A 23,342-nucleotide genomic window follows, 5' to 3' on the forward strand; every position below is an offset into this window, starting at 1 on the left:
AGAAAAGAACAAATTATGCGCTTCAAAATTCAATACAGCCTTACTGTACACATGGAGGTAAGCTACCTGCATGCTATACACATGCGCTGCAAAATTCAATACAGCCTAACTTTACGACAAGATGCGTTGAAAAACCTGCTGATTTGTCAATTTTTCATCGGTAAGAGGTAAAAATGTTTGATTATGATTGAGAAGGACTAATGTGCTTTGACCCTACGTCGAATTTCACCACTCTCGATGCTTGCTAGGTGCATTTTGGACGATGGAAAAGAAAGTGTGTGAAAATGAAGTGACATCCCTTGGGTAAAGTTAGGCTGTATTGAATTTTGCAGCGCATGTATATAGCATGCAGTTGGCTTAACTCCATGTGTACAGTAAGGCTGTATTGAATTTTGCAGCGCATAATTTGTTCTTTTCTGCAAATACTATCAACTACAACAATAACAACAACAACAACAACAACAACTTTACTGTGTCCAAATATGTTTTTATTTTCTTCATTTTTAAATATTTAATCATCATCATCACCATCTGATCATCATCATCGGAGCCTGAGGCCACTATGGTCTAATCATGCCACATTCAATTTATCATGCCAACTTTGAAGTTCGATAAACTCCCTTTGAGAAGTTTTTGCGAACGAGCCTGATCGACAGGTCAACAGAGGTCACCATTCTCATTGATTTCCCGCAAGCAAACGTGGAGTTCCTGAAATGCGCGCTATATTCAAATTTGACTGAACTGAAGCTTACCAGCAGAGTAACACGTATGATCAAGATGTCGTCCAGGGTCATTGGGAAAGCTAGGGGCGCGCTAATTGTCCTGGAAGGTTGCGACCGATCTGGAAAAACGACACAGTGTCAAAAACTAGTCGATGCCCTGAGAAAAGATGGCCAGAAAGTGGAGTTCCTACGATTTCCAGGTAGGTGGTCCGTATGCGTCATGGAGGTACATGTAGCGGCTTTTTTACCTCCTTGATATCCTTTGAGGTAGAACAGCTAGCTAGTCGTGCCAGCATCATTGAGTCTTTTTTTTGTACACCAAAGCGAGTACGTCGGAAATGGCCCAGCAGTTTGGATGTAGTCCTGGCAATCGGCCGGCGCTACACAGCAAACACGACAGAAGAAGCCAGCGCACGGCCCGAGGGCTACAATGCAGATACTAGACATCCATGCTCCGTCCTTGGTTTACTTGTGGTTTGCGATTTGGAAACCAGAATGGTAGTACCGTACGTATGAAACTGGCTGTCGCGGGTAAGGACTTTATAGCATAAAGGGCACGGCCCCTCTATCACAGAGGGACCTAGCTCTGCGTGGCAGGGCTGTGTTACTGGCGTTATATGTGGTGGGAGGCCGTATAAACGCCGGTAACACAGCCCTGCCATGCAGAGCTAAGAGGGACCGTGGTCAGGGAGATGCAGGAAGCAAGATCCGCCTGTCTGATTCGTATATTTATAACCTAACGCCTGGGCATAGAAAGACCCTCGTGACTAGATATACGTGAACTTGTAGGAAGCATGGATGTACCATAGCTCTGCATGGCAGGGCTGTGTGTTACCGGCGTTATACGGCCTCCCACCACAGCCCTGCAGACTGATTTAGAAAAAACCGCTGGTCCTCCTGCAGAAATAGGGCGGGCAGTTTCTCCGCCGAAAACAGCCGATTTTGAATCCAAAACTTGCATTGATCTTCGTTTTCGAGCACACCCACCTCGCCTAGGTACACGATTTGCCCAGCCGTGCTTGTAAACTTACGCAAAGCCTACTTTTCTCTCTCTATGCGAGGGAAGCGTTCGTATGCGCCGCCATTGTTAATCTTATTCAACCCATGAGCATTTAGGCGAAAACCAGCCTTGCTAACAAAAGAGCATCGCGCGATATAGAGCTTCTAAAGTCGACGTTCTGAGAGGAGTGGAACGACAGAAAATTGTGAAATATACAAAACTCCTGAAGAGAAAAAAAGAAAATTATTTTGTCAACAGAAAATGATCATCGTAGATTGTACATAGCTGAGTGGCGGTTAGAAGTAATATTTATTACAGAGTGCAACATCGCGATGCTCTTTTGTTAGCAAGGCTGGTTTTCGCCCGAGTGCTCATGGGTTGAATGAGATTAACAATGGCGGCGCATACGAACACTTCCCTCGCATAGAGAGAGAAAAGTAGGCTTTTTCGTAAGTTTACAAGCGCGGCTGGGCACATCGTGTACCTAGGCGAGGTGGGTGTGCTCGAAAACGAAGATCAATGCAAGTTTTGGATTCAAAATCGGCTGTTTTCGGCGGAGAAACTGCCCGCTGTCGCTCGTTCGAACGTGAATAGCATGACGGCCAGTCAGCTCCTTATTAGTATATCAATAGAAGTCAAAGTTCGCTGCTGGAGTGAAAATCTTGAGTACTCCTGGGAAAATCAGCCGAATTACGTAAACGAACCAGAAATTTTGTTCACAAAAGGAGTTAGGGAATGAGCAATAATCAGAGTTCAGGCAGGTATAAGTCATTTTATTGAATTACGCTCACTTTGGTTTATTTTGCAGTTCAAAGTTCCGATACATGTTGTGTCGTCGTAATAGACCCACTTTCGCTGGTAGTTGGCCCGCAGCTATCCGTGGCGGGGTCGACCTTTGACCCGCATAGCGATGCCCACTATCCCGCCAACAGATAGCTGCATTTCCACAGGCACTGTCTTTCATTATTATGTTTTACAATTTTCTAAGTATAGTCAATTATTATTTGTGGTTTCTCTGTAAATACAACAATATTTTTTCCTCCTGCCTGCTTTATCAATTTTCTGTAATTCGTCTTTTTGTGATATCGTGGAATAGTCGCCATTTCAAATGCAGACTAGATTATTGTTATTTTTAGTGTGAGGCCAAACCCTATTAGTGCCTATGGGCTAGTATGGCAACTATTTTCTGTCTCTTTCTTATTGCAAAGCAATATTTTGTTATAAATGGTAGTGTTTTCATTATCACAAATTGTTTTTAAAAAATTAAATTATCATTAAAATTAATGGATATTTTATCTTAGCAATAATAGCAGGTCAATCACCCTAGAGTACTCTAATTTCTGCTTTGGTTAATATCGGACAACAAAACAAAGTGTGAAATTATAGTACAGTAGAGTGATTGCCCTGCTATTGTTACTGAGTTATAATGTCACTTCGTTTGGTTGTCCGGATATTAACTAGAACTTAAATATGTCCAAATTGAAAGTCAGTGTGTGGTATATGGCAATTATGATACAATTATCCTTCCCACTTAAAAAGTTGATAAGTGTCTACAACATGTATTAGCGCTCTGCTTGTATTAGCGCATATAGGCTTGCCATCAAGCAAAAAAGCTTGAATAATGATATTCCGGTGGATGCCAGATGTTGTGTCATTGATAAATGAATGTCTTATAATTAAAAGTAGAAGTTGGAAGTGCACTGGTAAGGGTGTTTAAGTCAGCACTTCAAAATTACTCCAGATCTGAAAGAAATGGCCAAAAAAATCAGCCCATACTCTGTGTTGGTTATTAAATCTAGTTGCCATAACAACCAACCTATTTATCTTCTTTTTCACAAATCATTCTATTTGCCATAAGTTTATGATACAGCTTTTTTCATTGCTATAAAATACCATATGTGAAGTACACATATCGCTTACCAGACTATGCAATTCCTTTCATCTACATGAATCTTTCTGATTGCATGCATGTGCAGTTCTCATAGTAAAATCAGATGTTGTATAGCTTTGCAAGCTGGCTTGCAACAAGGCTATTTCAGAATCAAAACTCTCACCTTACAGACTTGAATTAGCTTCTTGCCAAACAAGGGCAAGAGACAGCAACTTGTAAGAGAATATTTTGCCTTACTGACCTTTCTTATCAACTCTGTATAGATCGAAGTACAGCTATTGGTACAGTCATCAATGATTACCTGGAGAAACGTTGTGAATTGGAAGATCATGCAGTACATTTGCTATTTGCTGCAAACAGGTGGGAGCTTGTGTAAGTATCAAACTGTCGCACATTTAATAAACAGCAAAATCATTGCACTGTTACAGCAAGATGTGTCACAAGAGGGCGCTATCCAACTTGCTGTTGCCTGCATGCCTACCTTGCCACTACTGGTATATATCATTTGTTGTACAGATATTACTCATTAAAATTTCCAAGAGTAGGTACATTTTATCCACAGCATCTGATATCTTCAGATAACAAGACGGCAAAATAATGAGATTTACACTAGTACAACATGATAGTACACAGGTTCACCATAGCTTCTGTGAACATGGAAACAATTTTTACAATATTTTGAACACTGTCACTTTGACAGGTTTTCAATAAACAAATTGTTCATTAATTCGTGAAAATTTTGGTAGACCAAAGATTATTGTCTCCAAATGAATATGTTCTCACAGAATACACCTTTTGAAGGCCTGTAAATGTCTATGCTTCATTCTTGCTGAGCATCAAACCTTTCAAGTTTTTGAATTTCTATGGTTTTGTCAACATTGACAGAAAGATGTACTGGTATTACTTGAACATGTGTTCTGATATATTAGCATCATGAGCATGAGTGGTACCGTAGGAACAAGCATAACATGTACAGTTTGATAACACAATTAATGCTGTCAACACATATATCTTCTACAGTCCCAGAATGAAGACACTGATGGAATCGGGTACAACACTGATAGTGGACAGATACTCATACTCAGGTGTTGCATTTACTGCTGCTAAAAAGGTCAGTTTGTCGCAAATGAACTGTGCTATCACTCAGTACTGGCTACCCAACGCATCAATAAAACCAGTTAGTCAATCAATCAGTGTCCATAATGAGATACATAAAGGTTCTGAAACAGGCTCTGTTGTGGGACATTGAGATTTCCTATACCCAACCTAGTGATCATTAAAAACGTTTTGAAATGTTTACCAAAATGTCCTGTAAGATATCCCTAATGACCACTGATGACAATGGGTTTCGGCCAAACCATTGTTGTGAAAGGGTTAAATTTTAGGGCTAGATTTTCAGACTTTTAATACAGACATATGTTCCATATTGAAGTATTATAGCACTTGTTCATTTATTTATTCATACACATATTTATTTATTTGTTTATTTTTTCATGTATTTATTTATTTATTTTTCATTTATTTATCTTTCTGTAGGGATTTAGCATTGATTGGTGTAAACAGCCAGAGAAAGGATTACCCAAGCCTGACCTTGTGCTTTACTTGACACTCAGTGCAGAAGAAGCAGCAAAAAGGGCAGAGTTTGGAGGAGAGCGTTATGAACAAACAGATTTTCAAAAGAAAGTAGCTGAAAATTATAAAAAGTTGCATGAGTGTGACTGGAAGGTGAGAAAAAAATCTTATTTATTGTCAGGGGTTGGGGGGGGGGGGGGTTAGTGTCAGAGAGACTTGCCCCAAGTCTGTGGGCACATGAATATCAAATAGAATAAATTACAGCACTATCCTTCGGCAGATTGTCGCATAGATCATGGGTTAACATGATGCCTGTAGCTGCTCTGTACATCCGAGAAAAGCCAAATGCCTAGGGCCAATCTAAGTGTCAGACGATCCTAAAGGTTTTTGGTTTTTGTCTAACATGTATGTTTTCCAGGGGGGAAGGTGGTGAGGAAGGTGCGAAGAATGCCTTCAAGTCTCTGTGATTCAAGTTGACTTCTATGGCCAAGGTTTTTTGCTCTTTATAAACACATTTGAATCATGCTTGCTTTCATAAGTACAGGTCGAAAGAACACTTTTGAAAGACATGCAACAAACGTATGTGTACATTAGTTATTTTGATGGGGAGGCTGTGTTGCCTGTATCATGAAAAACTAGCCAGCTTCTATAAGTGTTTTCATTTTGTAATATGGACTCTGAGCAAATGTTCAACAGCAGACTTACTCCTAGACTTGATTGACGTCAGTGAATCTTGTGATAACTCCTTTATATGGAGATAACTCAACTATATCCCGCTCACAAAAATAGTTGCAATAACTCCAGCACATTGTATTCAAAAAAAAGTTTTATTCACAGATTTGTAGCAAAGCATCCAATATGTTTACATTTTATTTCAGACAGTGGATGCCAGTCAGAGTATAGAAGATATACACCGTGAAATCAAACACTTAGTGACTGACTCCATGACCAGCACACAGCAACAAGATTTACAAGAAATGGGTAAACTATGGATGGAAGAGGAGAACAGTTAGAAAAGAGTACACAAAGAGAGAGTAAGGCATGCATGCAATCTGATCAAAACTTTTGTTAAAAACTTTTGTTAAAAATATTACATGACACTGCAATTCCAGTACACTGGTAACACATATCTATATCAATCCCCAATTTACCTCACTCTTGGCTTACATTATAGGATGTGTTCAATAGGAGTTTGCTCAGGCCCCATGCCCTAGATCAATGTTTAAATCATAATACTGCAGTTAATATCCTTCTTTTCAGGCAAATTCATGTATGGCATTACTGTCAAGTCAGTACAAAAGGATAGACGCCTAGCATTTTTAGCACAGTGCAGTAGTGGAAACTTCAAATCTCACTCTACCTGCAATACTTTCAACTACCCTTGTCTATACGCATTGCTGAAAGATTCATGCAAACTGCCATCTACTACTGTACCTCACAAGGCACCATGGCATATCATATCACAGGGCCCGTCTCAGATTGTCGCAGAAGTTCAAGAAACAATCTTAATTCGTTTTGATCAAAACCCCCTCCCCCCTCCCCCTAAACGAAACTTCAAAAGTGCGAAATGTTTATGTCTGCCTGAGGGTACAATGTTGCATTTTGCTATAGCTACTAAAGACGCATTCCCCATGCCACATTACAATTAAAGTAATCGATCAGATTTGAGAAACTTTGACAAGGGGGACCAGGCATGTTCAATCATATTAAAACGACTATGACCAGATGCATAACATGTGGGAATAAAGTCATCAAGTGGTTAGAGCATACGCTTATAAATAGCACATTTAAAAAATGATACTTTTGTCTTTGTTGAATTTGATAAGTGAAAGGTTAAGGATACAATGTTAGTATTGGTAAATTGTGTGTGGGGCACAAACGAGATGGAAACGGTTACAAATTTGTTGGCACAAGTGTGCAGTTACACGAAAACTTGTGATCACAAAATAAAAGTGCGAAAGTGAAGTTCACTAATTGAATGGAGGTCAAACTTCCTAATTCCCCCCCCTAAACGAATGAATTTCGCTTTTTGAACTTCTGCGACAATCTGAGACGGTCCCTTACAACACAAACGTTTCTTTCTGACAAAAGAAATTATACATGTACATGAAAAACATAGCAAAATGGCAACCGTATATTTGCCTAGAGCTTGTAGTGTCTGCTTGTAAGCAGCCATATTAACTTACAGGGTACCATATAACATATACTAATAACTCTGAGCTACCTGAACTAATAACATACATATTAACAAGCAACCTTGTTCACTGTTTTTCCTTGACTGCCACTCGCAGCAATATAAATAGTATGTACTTCTGCCCAGGTACTAAGGCAATCCAACTTTCCAACCTTTTACTGTTACCAAGATTACTGTCCGTTGTATATGGGAGTTGGCATTGTATGCTGGCAGCTACTTCAGTGGTACCTGCCTGTACCATAGTGGCTGCTCAGCAAACAATATACAACACTTACAATGGTTATCCTCTTTAAGAAGCTGCATACCTACCAGGGTTCTTATGCATTCACTCAACACAGTGCAAAAGGTAGCTGCATATTAGCTGCTACCTGTGTAATTGCTTATCGCACAGAAACTATGATCATACAGATGCATATCACACTTCATAGTTATTGCTTGCAGCTAAGGGAATAATAGCCGACTTCCATCAGACTTATACCAAACTACTCAAGGAGACTTCTGTCAACTTGGCTTGCGAAAAAAAGGTTGTTTAAGTCAATGTTGCCAAATTGCAACCATTTTCCTTTGCTTTAAGGAAGCCATATTAACTTTCATGGGCGTCACTGCTTACCATGTGCTAAGGCAGTGCTGCAGTAGTTGCAGGCAGCCACAGTGCATGGGCTATGTAATGGCAGCCACAAAACTTATACTGTAATTGCCACTCATCACTGTACCACTGTCATCTATCCCCTCTGCTGACATATAGTCCTAATAGCTCTTATTAAAACTATAACAAGTGGAGTATATGGGTGTAAAGTTTATAGGAGTTTGTGTTTATTGCAACAATACCAATGAATTATGAGCAAGCTGTTTTGAAGCAGTACTGTTATGTGAAATCAAATGCTTTGTGACATAACAATTAAACGTTATTTTATACCTTATGGTACCTACCTGTAAGCGTGAATGTGGGTTACACACTTTGTTTCCAACATTTTCAGAAACAGTGACTACTATTTTCCCTTTGTTATGTTGAATCTGTGTGTCACTGAGATAGTGGCCTAGTGTGAGATATCAGAAATTAGACCTAGCAGTTTATTACACAAATATGCATTACAAATACAAGTTGTTATTCTGGTCATATTTTGGTATAGCATTTGCTGTTCTCATCTTTGAGAACCTGCCATTGGTGAGCAGTATTTTAATCAAATTCAATACATTTTAAATTATGTAATGTAGATTTGTGAGTAGGTGGACTTTTATGTATACACCTATTAAATCATCAAATTTATATTTAAATTTTGTTTTGCTCATATGAGTAAAAATGCCATTTATGGAAAATGTGTATTGTTTTGATCATTGCTAGCTGATTCGACAATTTGCAATATTGTGAAATTTTCATCCACAGGATGGTATTTCAACAATTGTTCTCTCTCTCAGTATTGGAGTCTTCACATTTTTCAGGTGAAGAATATTTAATGCATATTTATAAAGGGTTCATAAGGGCGGCAGACTTCAGAACTATATTGTTTGTACTGTGTTTACAACCATGATATCTTTCCTTTTTGCCATCTTTTTTTCTAATTTAGTTTGAATGAAGTGATATGCAAAGGATATCATATTTGTTTTGTGACAAAATCAAACTAGGTAGCTCATGTGGTGTTCTAGTGACTGCTGTCAAACTCTATTTTACCCACTGAAAGAACTAAAATATTGTACATTAAAATCACATCTAACAATGTAAAGCGAATGAAATGTATCTGCCATCAAAATTTGAAGTTATTCTATAAAATTAAATATATTTTTCCTTTTCGATAACAATTTAAACTAATTCCCTAAGTAAACAGTGCTAATAGACTATTTTCCACTGATAATGAAATTTCACAGTCTAGCTTTAATTGACAGAAATGTATCAGTATAATTTAAAAGATTTGAATTTAATACTTTCAATGTAGAGATTTGTCAGTGACTGTAAATTCCTTGACACCATTAATGATGTTCTGTCTGTCCATTGTTGCATGACTCTCCCTCAAACACCAAATTCAGACAAGATCTTGTCATACACAGCACTGAAAATGGTCTATTGATAACATTTGCATTTATCATAATATGCATCATACAGAATCATTGTCATTTCACAGAAGATATAGACTGTCAGTAGAGAAAGAGATAGATTCTTGTTTATACTTCATCATGTTTGTAAAACTTTTTTTAATGAATGGGGAAAAAAGCAGTCTTATATACTGCTTATATGGGCATTCTTGTGAACATGGCCATCGAGGGCGCTCTTTACAGTCAACCATTGACACTTAGTGCAGGCCCTGTGCGAACACTTTCAGTATCATTGATGGCGCCATTTGCACCACATTTGAACCCCACTTGAGATGTAAAATCATTAGAAGAGTTCTCTTCAATGTCATGTGTTCCCCTTTAAGAGAATGTTTGTATATGATGACTCATATATGAATATTTTTGTACATGCATATAGTAGAACATGTAAATAAAAATAATCATGGTTACATTGTGTATTCTGAATAAACTGTTTCCGTATGCAGTGTTATATACAGAGATATGAGCTGACATTGTGAGTTTATACATCTCTGGGTTTCCCAATGAGAAATCGGGCATTTTTAACTCCAAGCTGTTCCAGCATGACTGAGTTACAGTAAAGCTGGTGAACCATATGACAGCACCATAGATATCACAGAAGACAAATAAACCTGAGATAGCAAAGGACATCACAGCAGATTGGATCCAGCTGATTCACTGTGAAGATTGTCAAGCCAAAGAAACAACCACCAACCAACTCAACACAAAGGATGGTGTCAAACCACAGCACAGTGTACCATTACATCAGAATACAAGATGCATTCTACAGCCATTCTATCACGTTTTCCTTGTGAGAATAGAACCTTTGTTTTTCACTTGGGACATGCACATTCTTATATTGTACATTTTAATCCTACATCCATAATCTTTGAATTTTATCTTTAATGAATATGATTTTATTATTGTTTCTTTTTGTATCTTTTACTTTGGATTTCTTTTTACTTCTTCAATGCTTTTCATTATAATGGATATTCCAGTCCATTTGACTTTATAGTTTTATATTTTTTATTGAACAAGCTAATAATTGTGTCAATAATGTTAATAACAATTTTGACCATAAAGAAACAATAAATAAATGATAAAATGTTAGATACCTTTAACTTATTTCATTTGTAAGACAACTGTGTGAAACTAATTGAATTAATCTTGAACTTGTCAGCCTATATGATTCACTATAACTACTTGATGGTCCAGACTGCAACAGGGGCGTATCTCCTAGGCTTTAATACAGGTGATATGCCCCTCATGCACTGGGCCATCATACTGTATTTATCAGCATGAGCATCCAGGATCTGGAATGTGTAATTTTCTCCAGGAATTGGGGTGGGCGCTTGCCTAAAACCCACCCAGACATACGTTCAAAAATGATTGGTTTCATTGTCACTGAAAAGAATTTAGGGCAGAAAAAGTGTAACAGATGATATGTTTAAAATGTGACATAAACATGTAGAATGAATGAGATTCACACACAAGGATTTTTTTATTTCATTTTCCCAAAACATTGAAAATCTGAGTTGAGTGCCTTAACATTACCTTGATTTGAAACTTTCATTGAAAGTTTAGGGTTGGTGCTTGGCTGATCAAGGGCACATGTGTAGATATAACAACATCCTTCAGATTAGAATGAATATTACAGTGGAAAAGCAAGTTTTTTTTTATCATGTTATCATGCAGACATAGATTGGTAATACTTCAGTTTTGTAAACTTGTTTACTGATAGCTTCACTTCATGATACAGGGATGCGATGTACGTGTATTCTCCCTCAACGTAGACGTGTGGCTATTTTCATGGTTCAAAGGTGAAAGTATGTGCTCATGATTGATTCAGAAATCTCCAGCTTTCAAATATTGACATTGGAATGCTGATTCTTTAGCAGTTGTTACTGAAATAAAGAACCGAGCAAGAACTGCATGATGTAATACTCTTCATTTGTATGTAAACGAATCATTTATGCTAGTTGACTCATAGTGAGAATAGAACCTTGACCTTGTATACTTCAAACTTCAAATTACAATATAGTCAAACTACATACAGTTTTTGGATTCAAACAGGTGCACTGTCACAGCTGAAGCATTGCCGATTGCCAATGGTAATCCATACTGTGATAGCAAACTATTTGTAACTCTATATTATCTTTAAATTATTTGTAAACTGGCAATTCATCCCTAGAGACAGACCTCTTTGCTAATAAAGTGAGTAGGTTGCAAGTGTTATATCTGAAAGGTTAATATTAAGGGTAGGATGTGCCTTGAAACTGAAAGACCTAATTTTTTGCTTAGTTTTTCCTCGAGGAAAAATTGAACCATTGTCTTTCAAAATCAAAAATAAAATGGAAAAACTCCAATTTCATATTTAAAGATGTGAGGAATGTCCTGTACCTTGTGATTGTGCATGGTGAATTGCACTGATCACAAATGATGTCACTTTTCTTTCTTTAATATACAAAAATAAATATTTGTCTGCATTTTCTGCAAGAACAATGAAAATAAAACCTGCTAGTGTTACAATGCATACTAACAGTCACACTAATTTATGCAGGGGTTTCATTAAGAGCCGGCAGCCGGCGAAATTGACCGGTTACTCTCACGATTTCGCCGGCTACTTTTTTGGAAAATTTTAACTCTTTTATCTCTCAAATATATTTTACCTTCTGAAATTATACAGACAAGTATCACAAACTGTGTAATCAAACTATTTAACGACTTATATGTGAAACAAGTTTAGAAGATGAGCGACTGCTACGATCGCCGTGTACTACATTGTAGCACGGTCTTGCGTTTACTGCCTCAATAAAAATCGAAATTGCAACGGACAATTCCATTGGCTACCTGAATTGCTGATTCGTATGTGGGGACCTTTATGTTTGCCAATGAAAACGTGCGTACTACACCTGTCGGCCGTCATAAGCTCAATTCAAAATGGTCGATGAACAAATGAAGAGAGAAGCGATCGCAAGGTCAAGTTTCGCTGTACGATTTTCGGTTTTGAAGTACACCGAGAAACAAGAGAAGGATAATTACGTGGATTTAAACTGTTTTCGAAGGCACTGGCCTGACTTTTTCTCACGAAAAAACTTCCCGATTACAGTTCGAATTTTAGTAATGTGAACGTATGTAACCAGCTGGAGGTATGGTATGTACTGCTTTTTGGTCTACCCACGCCAATAAGAATTCGCCCATAGTGGTTTAAAATACGAAAGACCTCTAAATTCACTTTAAAAAGCGATCGTCAGGTTAAATCCAAATGTGAGCTTCTGAACGTACAAATTTTCATATCCTATATCAAGGTTCTTACTTTGCATAACCATGTCAAATAACCTTGAGGGTGTTTGTTTGTATTTGCGAAATATGGTAATCACTGTCTTTTTTTATCATTCTTGATAAATAAATAATAATCCTTTTTACCTCCTTTGTGGTATAAAAGTTCTTCATCTACAGATTCCATAGTACATAACATCAGGGTTCTTAATTTTAAGCATAACATTCATGAAACGTTTCTCGTTTTTTAATGTGCTGAAAATATCAGTGTTCCATCCAGGATGGCATCAACAAGGGGGATCAACAAGGGGGATTTTCACCCTTTACCAGAAAATTTCCGGGGGGGGGGGGGGGGGGGGGGGGGAATTTCACCAGTTTATGTGTTCTACTTGTATCTCTACGTTGTGACTGGGACCATGGGGGGGGGGCTGGTCCCCCCTTGACAAATTAATTTGGGTACCAACATTACAACAGAAGGGGAATCCCCCATCCCCTGTCTAGATGTAACACTATCATCTACAATATCACATTTATATCATTAATAATAGTGCATTATTATAGTTTACCTCCTAAAAGCATGGAGGTTCTTAGATTCTAAGACTTTAGTTTTCTTTTTTGACAATATCGTCACCATTGCCACATTTTATCATTTTTAATTATGAATTATCATACGGATAGTTTTCAATCGGATTCGAACCCACAACATACGGCATCAGTCGCCTAGCTGAGAGGCCCGAGACAGAACCAGTCGGCTAAATCTCCACTCCCAAAAAAGAGTGGTTCAATAGCCGGCTAAGTTATTACATTATTCTGACTGAGACCTTTCAACACGTTGTAGAGTTCGTGAAGCACTCACGCACGCATGCTCACTATCATACATCGCACATACACACTTTATCGAAGCGAAGAAACGAATTTCATCGCTTTAACTGGGCGAACGATAACCTCGGGACAATTCTGTCCACCAGCAGTGTTACCGACCCAGGATAGAAAATACGGATAGTTTTCAATCGGATTCGAACGCACATTATATTACCATGCCCTGCCAGTCGCATTTTGATTTGTCGAGCTGAACCACGTGACTGACCACAAATACACAGTAATGGTCTGTTTACATGCCCGTGAATATGAATAATAAGATTAACAACTCAAAGTATTGTAACTTTACAGCTCAAACGTAAATCATAATCAATCACAAAATGAAATGGAGCACTTGTAGGTCAAGTTGAGATACTTTTTTCTGAAAACATCTCAGGATTTGCCAAATTTTTACAGCGCGCGTGACTGTTCGTCGCGTATTGCTCAGTTTCTGGGGCCCAGTTGTCGTTCGCTCCTGAAATTTTCGGAAATTTTGACGGTTTTCTTGGGTTCGCTGATAATATAATGGAAATAACAGACTCCGCTCTGACCATTAACGTTTATTTGTGGGCGCGGGCTCGAGGAAAGCCAAATTAACGGGCTCGGCAAGCCTCGCCCGTTAATTTTTGGCTTTCCTCTCGCCCTTGCCCACAAATAAACGTTAATGGTCAGCGCGTCGCTCGTTATTTCTATAAAATACGGCATCAGTCGCCTAGCTGAGAGGCCCGAGACAGAACCAGTCGGCTAAATCTCCACTCCCAAAAAAGAGTGGTTCAATAGCCGGCTAAGTTATTACATTATTCTGACTGAGACCTTTCAACACGTTGTAGAGTTCGTGAAGCACTCACGCACGCATGCTCACTATCATACATCGCACATACACACTTTATCGAAGCGAAGAAACGAATTTCATCGCTTTAACTGGGCGAACGATAACCTCGGGGACAATTCTGTCCACCAGCAGTGTTACCGACCCAGGATAGAAAATACGGATAGTTTTCAATCGGATAGTTATCATATTTAGGCCTAATCTCCCAGGAAAATGGCTTTTATGATATGAACACATATTGTCCTGGAACACTGCTGACAATTCTCCTGAAAATACTAGAAATTCAAGTGACTGTGAGCTATAAAAAGTGAATTTTAGCTCATAAGAGTTTCCGGCCTTCGGCCGGGAGGGGGGGACACCCCCTCCCGGACCCTCCCCCAACGACTACCGCTTTGTGGTCATGGCAGCTGAAAGCCGCCTACTTTATCATTCTGGCCCCCTACTTCAAAACTTAATGAAACCCCTGTTATGGCTCAGACTACAGGCTACAACAATAAAATTTGTCTGAATTTCAAGCAGTAGTGTCCAATTTCGTGCACGTGCCAGCTGTATTTAGTAACAAACCTGAAATAGCGATCAATATTATTGTCAAAATTTCAGTGTGAAACGCTTACGCTTTGGTTATCACGTCTACTTATGTACTATTACCAGAAGTTTTTAGTTGATCACGCAAAACATTGGCTGTCTGAAATCTGATGCTCAGCACTACACATAGGTTTCTTTTTCTTGGCTGACACCCAGAAAATGCCGTAAAATTTAGAGAATTCACTCAAAATGTTTTTAAAATGCCAAAAAATACCTAGGGTCAGCAGGTTTTCTAGGGTAGGTCAGGTTACAGGAAACACACATGGTTTTTTATTTGGCCTGAGTAAGTGATGAAATTTCTGTCAAAGCTGTGTAAACTTGTATAAAATCATGCAAATTATTGTATGTAAAAGAAAAATTTCAGTTTAATTTGCAATTCAAAAAATTACAAACTTTTCTTTCCTGATAACTTGTTGATCACTTCAGCCCTGTGGTGATAGACAATTCCTGACCACCACTTGTAGCACCCTAGGCAGCTTCAACCAGACGAAAACAACAACACAAGGCATTAGTATCGCCTGATATCCTGTGTGGTCACATGGCTTCTAAAAAGCAGTATTGCCAGAAAAAAAATGAATAATCAATGGTCATGTTATCTTTTGTCCGGATGCTAGTAATGCCCAAAATCTGTATCAGTCAGTGTATTCACTTTATGCAAATTATATTAATGATGACTGTTTCCTCATGCATATATAATGAGCCATTGTTGATGGAGAATATGCACCTTGAATTGTGCACTACATTTTAAAAGATAACAAAATGTCAGCTGCAGTAGTCTTCTAAACTGTCACTGTATAAATTTTTGGCCGAGACACAGCGTGTCAGCAGATTTACTCTCATCGGTTGTGAGAATAATGAATTTGTTGGAAAAATTCACTGATGTGTCTAAAAACAGAATTGGACCAATTACTAATGACTTTGTGAGACCACTGCCAACAGTCCCCTGACTTTTTTTAGAAGTGACAAGATTTGTCTTGTATCATCATTTAAGTAGCTCGGTACCAGGCCAGTTCTGCTGTTCAGCTTTGAAGACTTTCAGCTGTGTTGTCTTCACCAGGTTTAACTTTCTACTGTGTGGCCTGGACTGCATTGATGTATGGCCTGAACTCAGTTGATGTATGTTTACCCACAAGGCCCTTGTAACATTTTGTAGAGCTAGTCATTCCTTAGGTGTAATATCGGTACGTTGCTAAGGGATGACTGCCCTCTTTAGCAAGACAGCCATAACTTAGTTTTAAAACAACTACCATATGGTGCTAATTTTGATACAACACCGCAAACGGCACATCTTATTTTTGTATGATATATTTTGACTGAAATAAAATTAGTTGAAATAGTATGGTTCAGGGATAGTCAAGCATTGAAATTTATTTTCTTTTGGCACAATAGTGACTGAGAAATATGGCAGAGTAAGATCACTGTGTACAGTTAGAGATAAATTTTGTGATGTAGAACACGACTAGCGATTGTTTTGAGCTTTGCCATGGCAACAAGGCAAGTGAAATAAACCATTGTAACGTTGAGTGATATATTTCTATGCATATGGTGAACACTTGATCGTAATGTCAACATTCAACAAATACGGAAAGGGGAAAAAAAAAATTTCATACCAGAAAATCATGCTTGCAAATATTTAAAATATTATTTAAGATACACATGTTTGTGGAACCAGCGTGCTCAAAACAGAAAATTCATGACATTTTCTGGCTTGATCAATATTTGAACTGACATTTTATGTGTTTGTGTTGTGAAGAATGTAGACCCTGCAGACAAATTTGTTCATTCAAGTAACACACTGGGTTTTTCCTTTGTCCCTGTCTTCAGCTTCTAAACATGTGGCATACAGAATCCAGCTCATCCAACGTACTGCTGAGTTCTAGAATTGAAATATTTTTGTTCCCAAAGGCTGTTGGAGTCTGAAATAAAGTACAGGACACCTTATCCACATTAAGATTAAGTCTGGTGTCTTGGGGGGTTACAGTTGGCTAGGTGCTAATGAAAGACAGCAACATTTTAAATTGCTAGACATATTTTTTTCAGCTTTTTTTTTTTGCAAGACAAAACAGTTCAATGACCTTTCCTTGCAGTTTTTAAACAGTGTATCTGCAAATAAAGAAACAGTGTAAGATGAAACAGAAATACTCTCAGTGAAGTAGTGAACATGGAATGTTGGATGTAATTGACATGGGTGTAAGGTTTTATGTGCCTGTAATATTTGAAACCACCACTACATATGTAAATGCTCACATACAGAACTATACTAAGTTAAAAATCATATCCAGCAAGTTGAACTTAAAGTAGTACCGGGGGTATTCATCTCGAAAGTGAAAGGCTTATTTTGCTCAAACTTTCCTCAATGAAACTTTCAGCCGTACACTTACCAAATAAAAAATAAAAAGCAAGGGTCATGGTGCAAATGGCACTAGGGAAATACATTACCTAACTTACCTAACTTTCAGCCGTACACTTACTAAATAAAAAATAAAAATCAAGGGTCATGGTGCAAAGTAGGCACTAGGGAAATAAATTACCTAACATTTAGCAATATTTGAAATTCAAAATCGCTGCCATCCTGGTATAAGCTCTATGGGGGAAAAATATTTTTCAATTTTCAAAAAAACTAGGACTGTGAAAAGTTCTCTTATACCAAGAGCTTTAAAATGAACTCCCATAAGTAGTATATCAGAAAAGTATCGTTAATGTGTGAGCATCCAAATATCTGTCCCCGAAGTGCATTCTATCTTAGAACCATAGATATTTATAAAGCATACCGTATTGCAAAATATCCAAAAATGTACATTTATCATCAAATGTAGTGATATTTGTTTTGTAAGAATTACTACAAATTGGAGACAAGGGGATTTAACTTTGTGAAAGAACCATACAACCAACGGTATAATCGCGTACAGCTCCAGGTTGTTGAGAATATAACAGGGTAGCAAATTTCATGGTCCTTTTTGCCAAAAACAAAATATTTAAAAAGCGAGTGTAATATTTTACAATACTAAATGTAAATAACATGGATATTAGTTATGATCTCCTTTAAGGGAAAATTTCAAAGCAAAATTGCTGAGGTGTTTAATTAATATTCTGTAGAATACCATGATGTCAGAGCATTATTATTCATTTATTGAAAATGTCCAAACTATTGACATTTGTTTGATCAAAGTAAACCATAAATTCACAATCAGCAGTTATGTCCATTTCAGTTCCCTGAGACTAGTAAATTAATTTCTTAATATACATATTTTTGTGGTAAATTTTACAGGTTACATTAATCTTCAAGTCGGAAGAAATGTCGAAATTTGTTACAATAAAAATATTGCGTCCACATCTCTCACTGTGAAGACAGGTTTGATTGAACACTGATTAGATGTGGTACTGAGTGAATTTATTTGGAATTTTTACAGGAGGTTTTTAGTCTCTTCAGGTCTCACTCTGACAGTATTGTTTAAACTTCACTTCAGCATGTGATTTTCAAGCAAAGTTTGGCACTCTTTAACGCTTTGAGTGCCACAGCCAATTTTTGTCACCATTATAAAATACAATAAAGCAGACAATTTCTTCAGTTCCAGACTATTTTTTTCAGACTTTCGCCAAAATATTGATCAAAAACTGTAGCCAATAAAAAATTTTGGCCACTGGTCTCAAATTATGCAAAAAATTCTTAAAAATTGGCAAGTAGATGCACAGACATTTTGGTGGGAAAAATTACCACACTCAAAGTTTATTTTGTCCACTAATCCTGTGTGTGATGTATAGCTTTACAGCACATTATATTACCATGCCCTGTCCATTGCGTTTTAATTGGTCGAGCTGAACTACGCGACTACCCACAAATACACAGTAATGGTTTGTTTTCATGCCCGTGAATATGAATAATGTCGTAAACATAGTAACTTTACGGCTAAAACGAAAATTGTGATTTGTACAAAGATCATAATCAATCACAAAATAAAATGGAGCATTTGTTGGCCAAGTTTAGACGCTTTTTCCAAAAAAATCTCCGGATTTGCAAAATTTTTGCAGCACGCGCACTACTCACTGACAGGTTCTGGGGCCCCGTTGTCGTTCGCACAGGAAATTTTCGTAAATTTTGACGATTTTTCGGGGTTCGTTGATAATATAATTGAAATAACAGACTCCGCTCTGACCGTTAACGTTTATTTATGGGCGCGAGCGAGAGGAAAGCCAAATTAATGGGCTCGGCAAGCCTCGCCCGTTAATTTTTGGCTTTCCTCTCGCCCTTGCCCACAAATAAACGTTGATGGTCGGCGCGCCGCCCGTTATTTCTATATTATTTTGTGTTTTTGCATTCAATCTTCGGGGGTAGGGGTCAATGGTCGGTGTCGATGGCTGTTTACTTTCAAGAGGAACTTTGGGAGGGTCAATCCCGATGGCCATTTTATTTCAGAAGGGAGCTCTGGAAGCAACATAATCCGTAAGTTTGTGTTACAGTAGAGTGCTTACAGATCCTGGCATCCAGACATGGCCATTAGCTGAAGAGGTGATTCACACGGAAAAGGAGGGGTCCTGACATCTTGCATGTCTTTCCAAAGTATCAAACTATACAGGTCTCAATTTGTAGTGCACATAGAAATGACTTGCATAGCCAGTCATAGTGCTCTGGAATTTGGTACTTCATTGAAAAACACTTTTCAGGACTGTTCAGGGGAGTGTAGCTCTTCAAAACGGAGAATGTGCCTTGAGGATAGATTTTGAGACTCAAAATATCCTAGAAGTCTTTACACTAGTCAACAGCTACTGTGGACTTTCTTTGCATCCTGTTGAGAAAGTGTAATTTCCGATATCTGGGTTTTGGGGAACATTGAAAACGTTCAGTTATAGAGTTAACACAGAAAATAGCAACCATTTGAAATCGTAAATATCAATAAATTTGAGGTAATTTGCCTCTCTATAGTCGCAAAGTTTACTCTCTCAGTAATTTCTTAATTTTGTTCTGCTTTCTGGGAGAGAATAGTTTAACCTTTCCATATCCATGGTTTGGACCAAAGCTATTGTTATCAATGGTGACAGGGAATTAGGGATAAACAACTGATGGTTTCATAGCAATGAACGAGTAAAAGTTTCAAACTTCTCATTTTCAACATGCTTGAAATACATCAAAAGAAGAAATGTAGGTTTTATTACAGTCCAGAGTTTCATACTCAAGAACACGGAATCATTCTCAGATCCAAAAAGCCAATAATGGAATAGTTGTCTAGCTTCATTTTCCCACAGGCCCATTGAGTTGACACTTTGGGCACCAGGTTGGCAATTTACAAGTCTGTTGGACAAGTAGATGGAAAATACTACCAGCATGGTTATAAAACTTATGAATATTAACAGCCTGGTAATTTAAAAGTCTGTTCGTGTAGACTAAAATGCTACTAGCCTGCTTCTTCAGTAAAATTTCTGAAAAGAGATGTAGTGCAACAGCATGCTTGAATTTTGCCCATTGATCCTGTAAAATGCATATTTAACATATTACAGCTTTACAGCAGTTTGTGTTTTCTCTGTTTTCTGATGGGCCTCAAGCCCATTAGCTTTTGATTGTGGATTGGCTTACAACTGATATTTCAAGATTTAACCAAATTAACATTGTTTTCCAAGCAATTCTCAGACCATAGTACCTGGGGGGTAGTCGCTAAGGATCTTAAAGTACTTTAGCAGAGCACTGTTCAAATATATAAGGGCCATATGGGGTGATAGATGTGTACGTGTTGGTGTTCTGGCTATGCATGGGTCAAGCCCCTAGGGATCAAGACCAGGTGTGTAATTGGGCATGGGTGTCAAAGCAAGGCAGAGTTATGTTGGTTAGAGGGTAGATGTTTAACTGAATAAGACTGAGGGTGTTGGTTGTTCAACTTTGTATGGCAAACTATGGTGTTGTTGAGATGTTTAATCAAGGAAATTGAGGGGGGGGGGGACAACTGATGGATGGATAGATATTTGACTTAACAAGGTATGGCTGCATGGCAATGAAACAGGCTGTTTGCAAATGATGATGTTGATCTCTCATTAATATGCAAAAATAAATATTTGTCCGCAAATTTAAGATTACATTTTTGGGAAACTACGCATTCAGGAACAAGGAATATGGAATTGAATAGGCGACTGCCGATGTTACAATGAACACCAGGAGACATTAATAGCTCAGACTGTAAGATGCACCAACAGCCACGCATGCAACACTGACAAAATTTGTATGCATCTCAAGCAGCAGTGTCTGTTGTTGTGTGAGTGCATCTATATCTATTAACAAACATGTGACCGCAAACAGTGCTATTGGAGGTTAACATGGAGATTGTAGCAGAAAACTAGTCCAAAAAATGAGGGAGAACTGTGGAGAAATAATTGCGAAAAAAAAGTATTTTCCCTAATCTTGCCGCTTTTGCAAATATTCATGTGACTGAACGTGACTGGAAATAGTGTGATTTTAGTGTGCTTGGTAAGGTTGTCAACAGCAGAGCGCATATCATCTTTTTTCCCTTTTTTACCCACATTCATCCATCCTCCATGTCCACTGACCAGCTGTGTTGAACTGGGTGCAGTTATTTTTGTGAAATTTGTTTTCAACTCTGTTGAACCTCAGAGAGCACTGTACAGGAATATGTTTTAAGAAATGATTTGAGATCTGTTTGAGTTTCAGGCCAGCATGTTAAGAAAACATGAACATTTCAAGTTTTCATTTCAATCTGTTTTTTAGTTTTTCATGCAAAAACTGTGATGTTGTTCCTACTTGTAAAACAAATAAATTTCATCAACAAATCCATGGAATTGTAAAGCAGACAGAGTAAAATGTAATGTAGTTCACTTTTTCCACATTGAATGGAATACAGCAGCAAGTAATAAGTCACCATGAAGCAGATTTATGTGAATTCTGAGGTAAATATTTTAAAGTTATGTTTGCTTTCAGAGCGCAAAACGTTCAACAAACAGATATTGTGCTGTGTTTATATATACATTTCATGTGCATGGCAAGTTTACACGACATATACATGGCACAGAAAATATGTACTACATGACATGTGTGTGAGATCTTTATATCTGATTCGTGTGCAGAACAACAGGGCATGCTGTCATGACAGACCAGCTGTCGTGCCATGCCTGTAACATCTTTGTAAAAGCCCACAGGTTGTCCCTGACCTGACCACTGCACCAGATAGGACTGCAGATGGCACAGTATGTGTTCTACATAATATGTGTGATGCACATGATATGTAAACATGATTTACCCTTTCAGTAGATAAGGCCATGCAGATGAATCGTTTCGGCAAGCTGCTACCACGGACTGGCCGTCACGTGGTGCCATGCAGGTCGTCCCTGCCCTCACAGTGGCTGCAGATGGCATTGTTCATCTCATGAATAAATGTTATACACTGGCAACAATGGAAACCCAGATACCCATCCAAGTGTGTTGTTCGTGTCATCTGAATTTAGTAAACCCTGTCACTGTATTCTGTGCTCATTTCCTCAAGGCTTTTCATCAACGTTTCAAGGTATTTTGGTCCAACTTAAGCTCTGAAAATAATCACAAGGTCAAAGTACAGTAGTAGAAGGGTTATATGGAACACAAACCAACTAGAGCATCAACCCTGGTTTCAGACACGGTGTGCCTGCTTTTGAAAAAACATTTCGGAATGTCTTGTCCTCTCAGAAAAATTGTTGAGATAATTTTTATCACTCACATTGATCCTGAAGTCTTATTACATGTTGTTTTGCACAATTTTTGTCAGTTTGTCCAAATTCACATTTACCGGTATAATGTTGGAACATTCTGCAAATATTTTTTAAAATTAAATGGCTGAAATCCAATTGCATACATACATAGCATAAAAACATATTGACTGAGAAATATGCATTCCAGTTGACTTGCTCTCTGCAAAACCAAAACCTGTCCAAGTGTACTTAGAATACATTTCCAAGACTGGATTCAAGTTGATTCATATCTTCTCAAATGGATCTGCATATTTTGTATATGTAATTGATATGAAATTGAGCTGCATAATATGTTATCTTCACATTTTATTGTAGTAGTTTTATCCTGTAGCATGCAATAGTAATATCAGTACTTCATTGATTAATGCCATTCGTTTGCAGTTTAATGGATTTCAATAAAGTCAAGGACACTGGATTCAGTGATGACATTTGCAAAAATTTTCATGCCTTACCATTCCAAATTGATTATATTAAGCCTCAGGTATTTTTGACTTTCTGGGAAAATTTTCCATTAGCTTTTTGGAAGGGAGTCCTCTTTATGAGTAAAGGATTATAAAACTTAGAAATTACTAGACATAAATTGCAGGTTTTATCAATGTATGCAACAAGCTGTTCACATGGTGGTG

At 37.9% G+C, this 23,342-nt stretch overlaps 1 protein-coding gene across 4 annotated transcripts in view; it reads left to right on the forward strand.

Annotated features, from left to right (window-relative positions):
* The first annotated feature begins 672 nt into the window (after positions 1-672).
* Positions 673-23,342, forward strand: part of LOC139119282 (thymidylate kinase-like) — a 57,585-nt gene continuing 34,915 nt past the window's right edge. For 3 of the 4 annotated variants that reach the window (XM_070683007.1, XM_070683009.1, XM_070683008.1), the window contains exons 1-5: positions 673-922; positions 3,877-3,985; positions 4,634-4,724; positions 5,150-5,338; positions 6,064-6,219. In XM_070683007.1, the coding sequence (XP_070539108.1) occupies positions 769-922; positions 3,877-3,985; positions 4,634-4,724; positions 5,150-5,338; positions 6,064-6,198 (678 nt within the window). In that variant the 5' untranslated portion in view covers positions 673-768 and the 3' untranslated portion in view covers positions 6,199-6,219. Of the gene's footprint in view, positions 923-3,876; positions 3,986-4,633; positions 4,725-5,149; positions 5,339-6,063; positions 6,220-11,202; positions 11,392-23,342 lie in introns of those variants that run through there. The other variant, XM_070683010.1, reaches the window with a different exon arrangement.

The sequence above is a fragment of the Ptychodera flava genome, chromosome 19 (genome assembly GCF_041260155.1).
Source record: "Ptychodera flava strain L36383 chromosome 19, AS_Pfla_20210202, whole genome shotgun sequence".
Lineage (NCBI taxonomy): Eukaryota > Metazoa > Hemichordata > Enteropneusta > Ptychoderidae > Ptychodera > Ptychodera flava.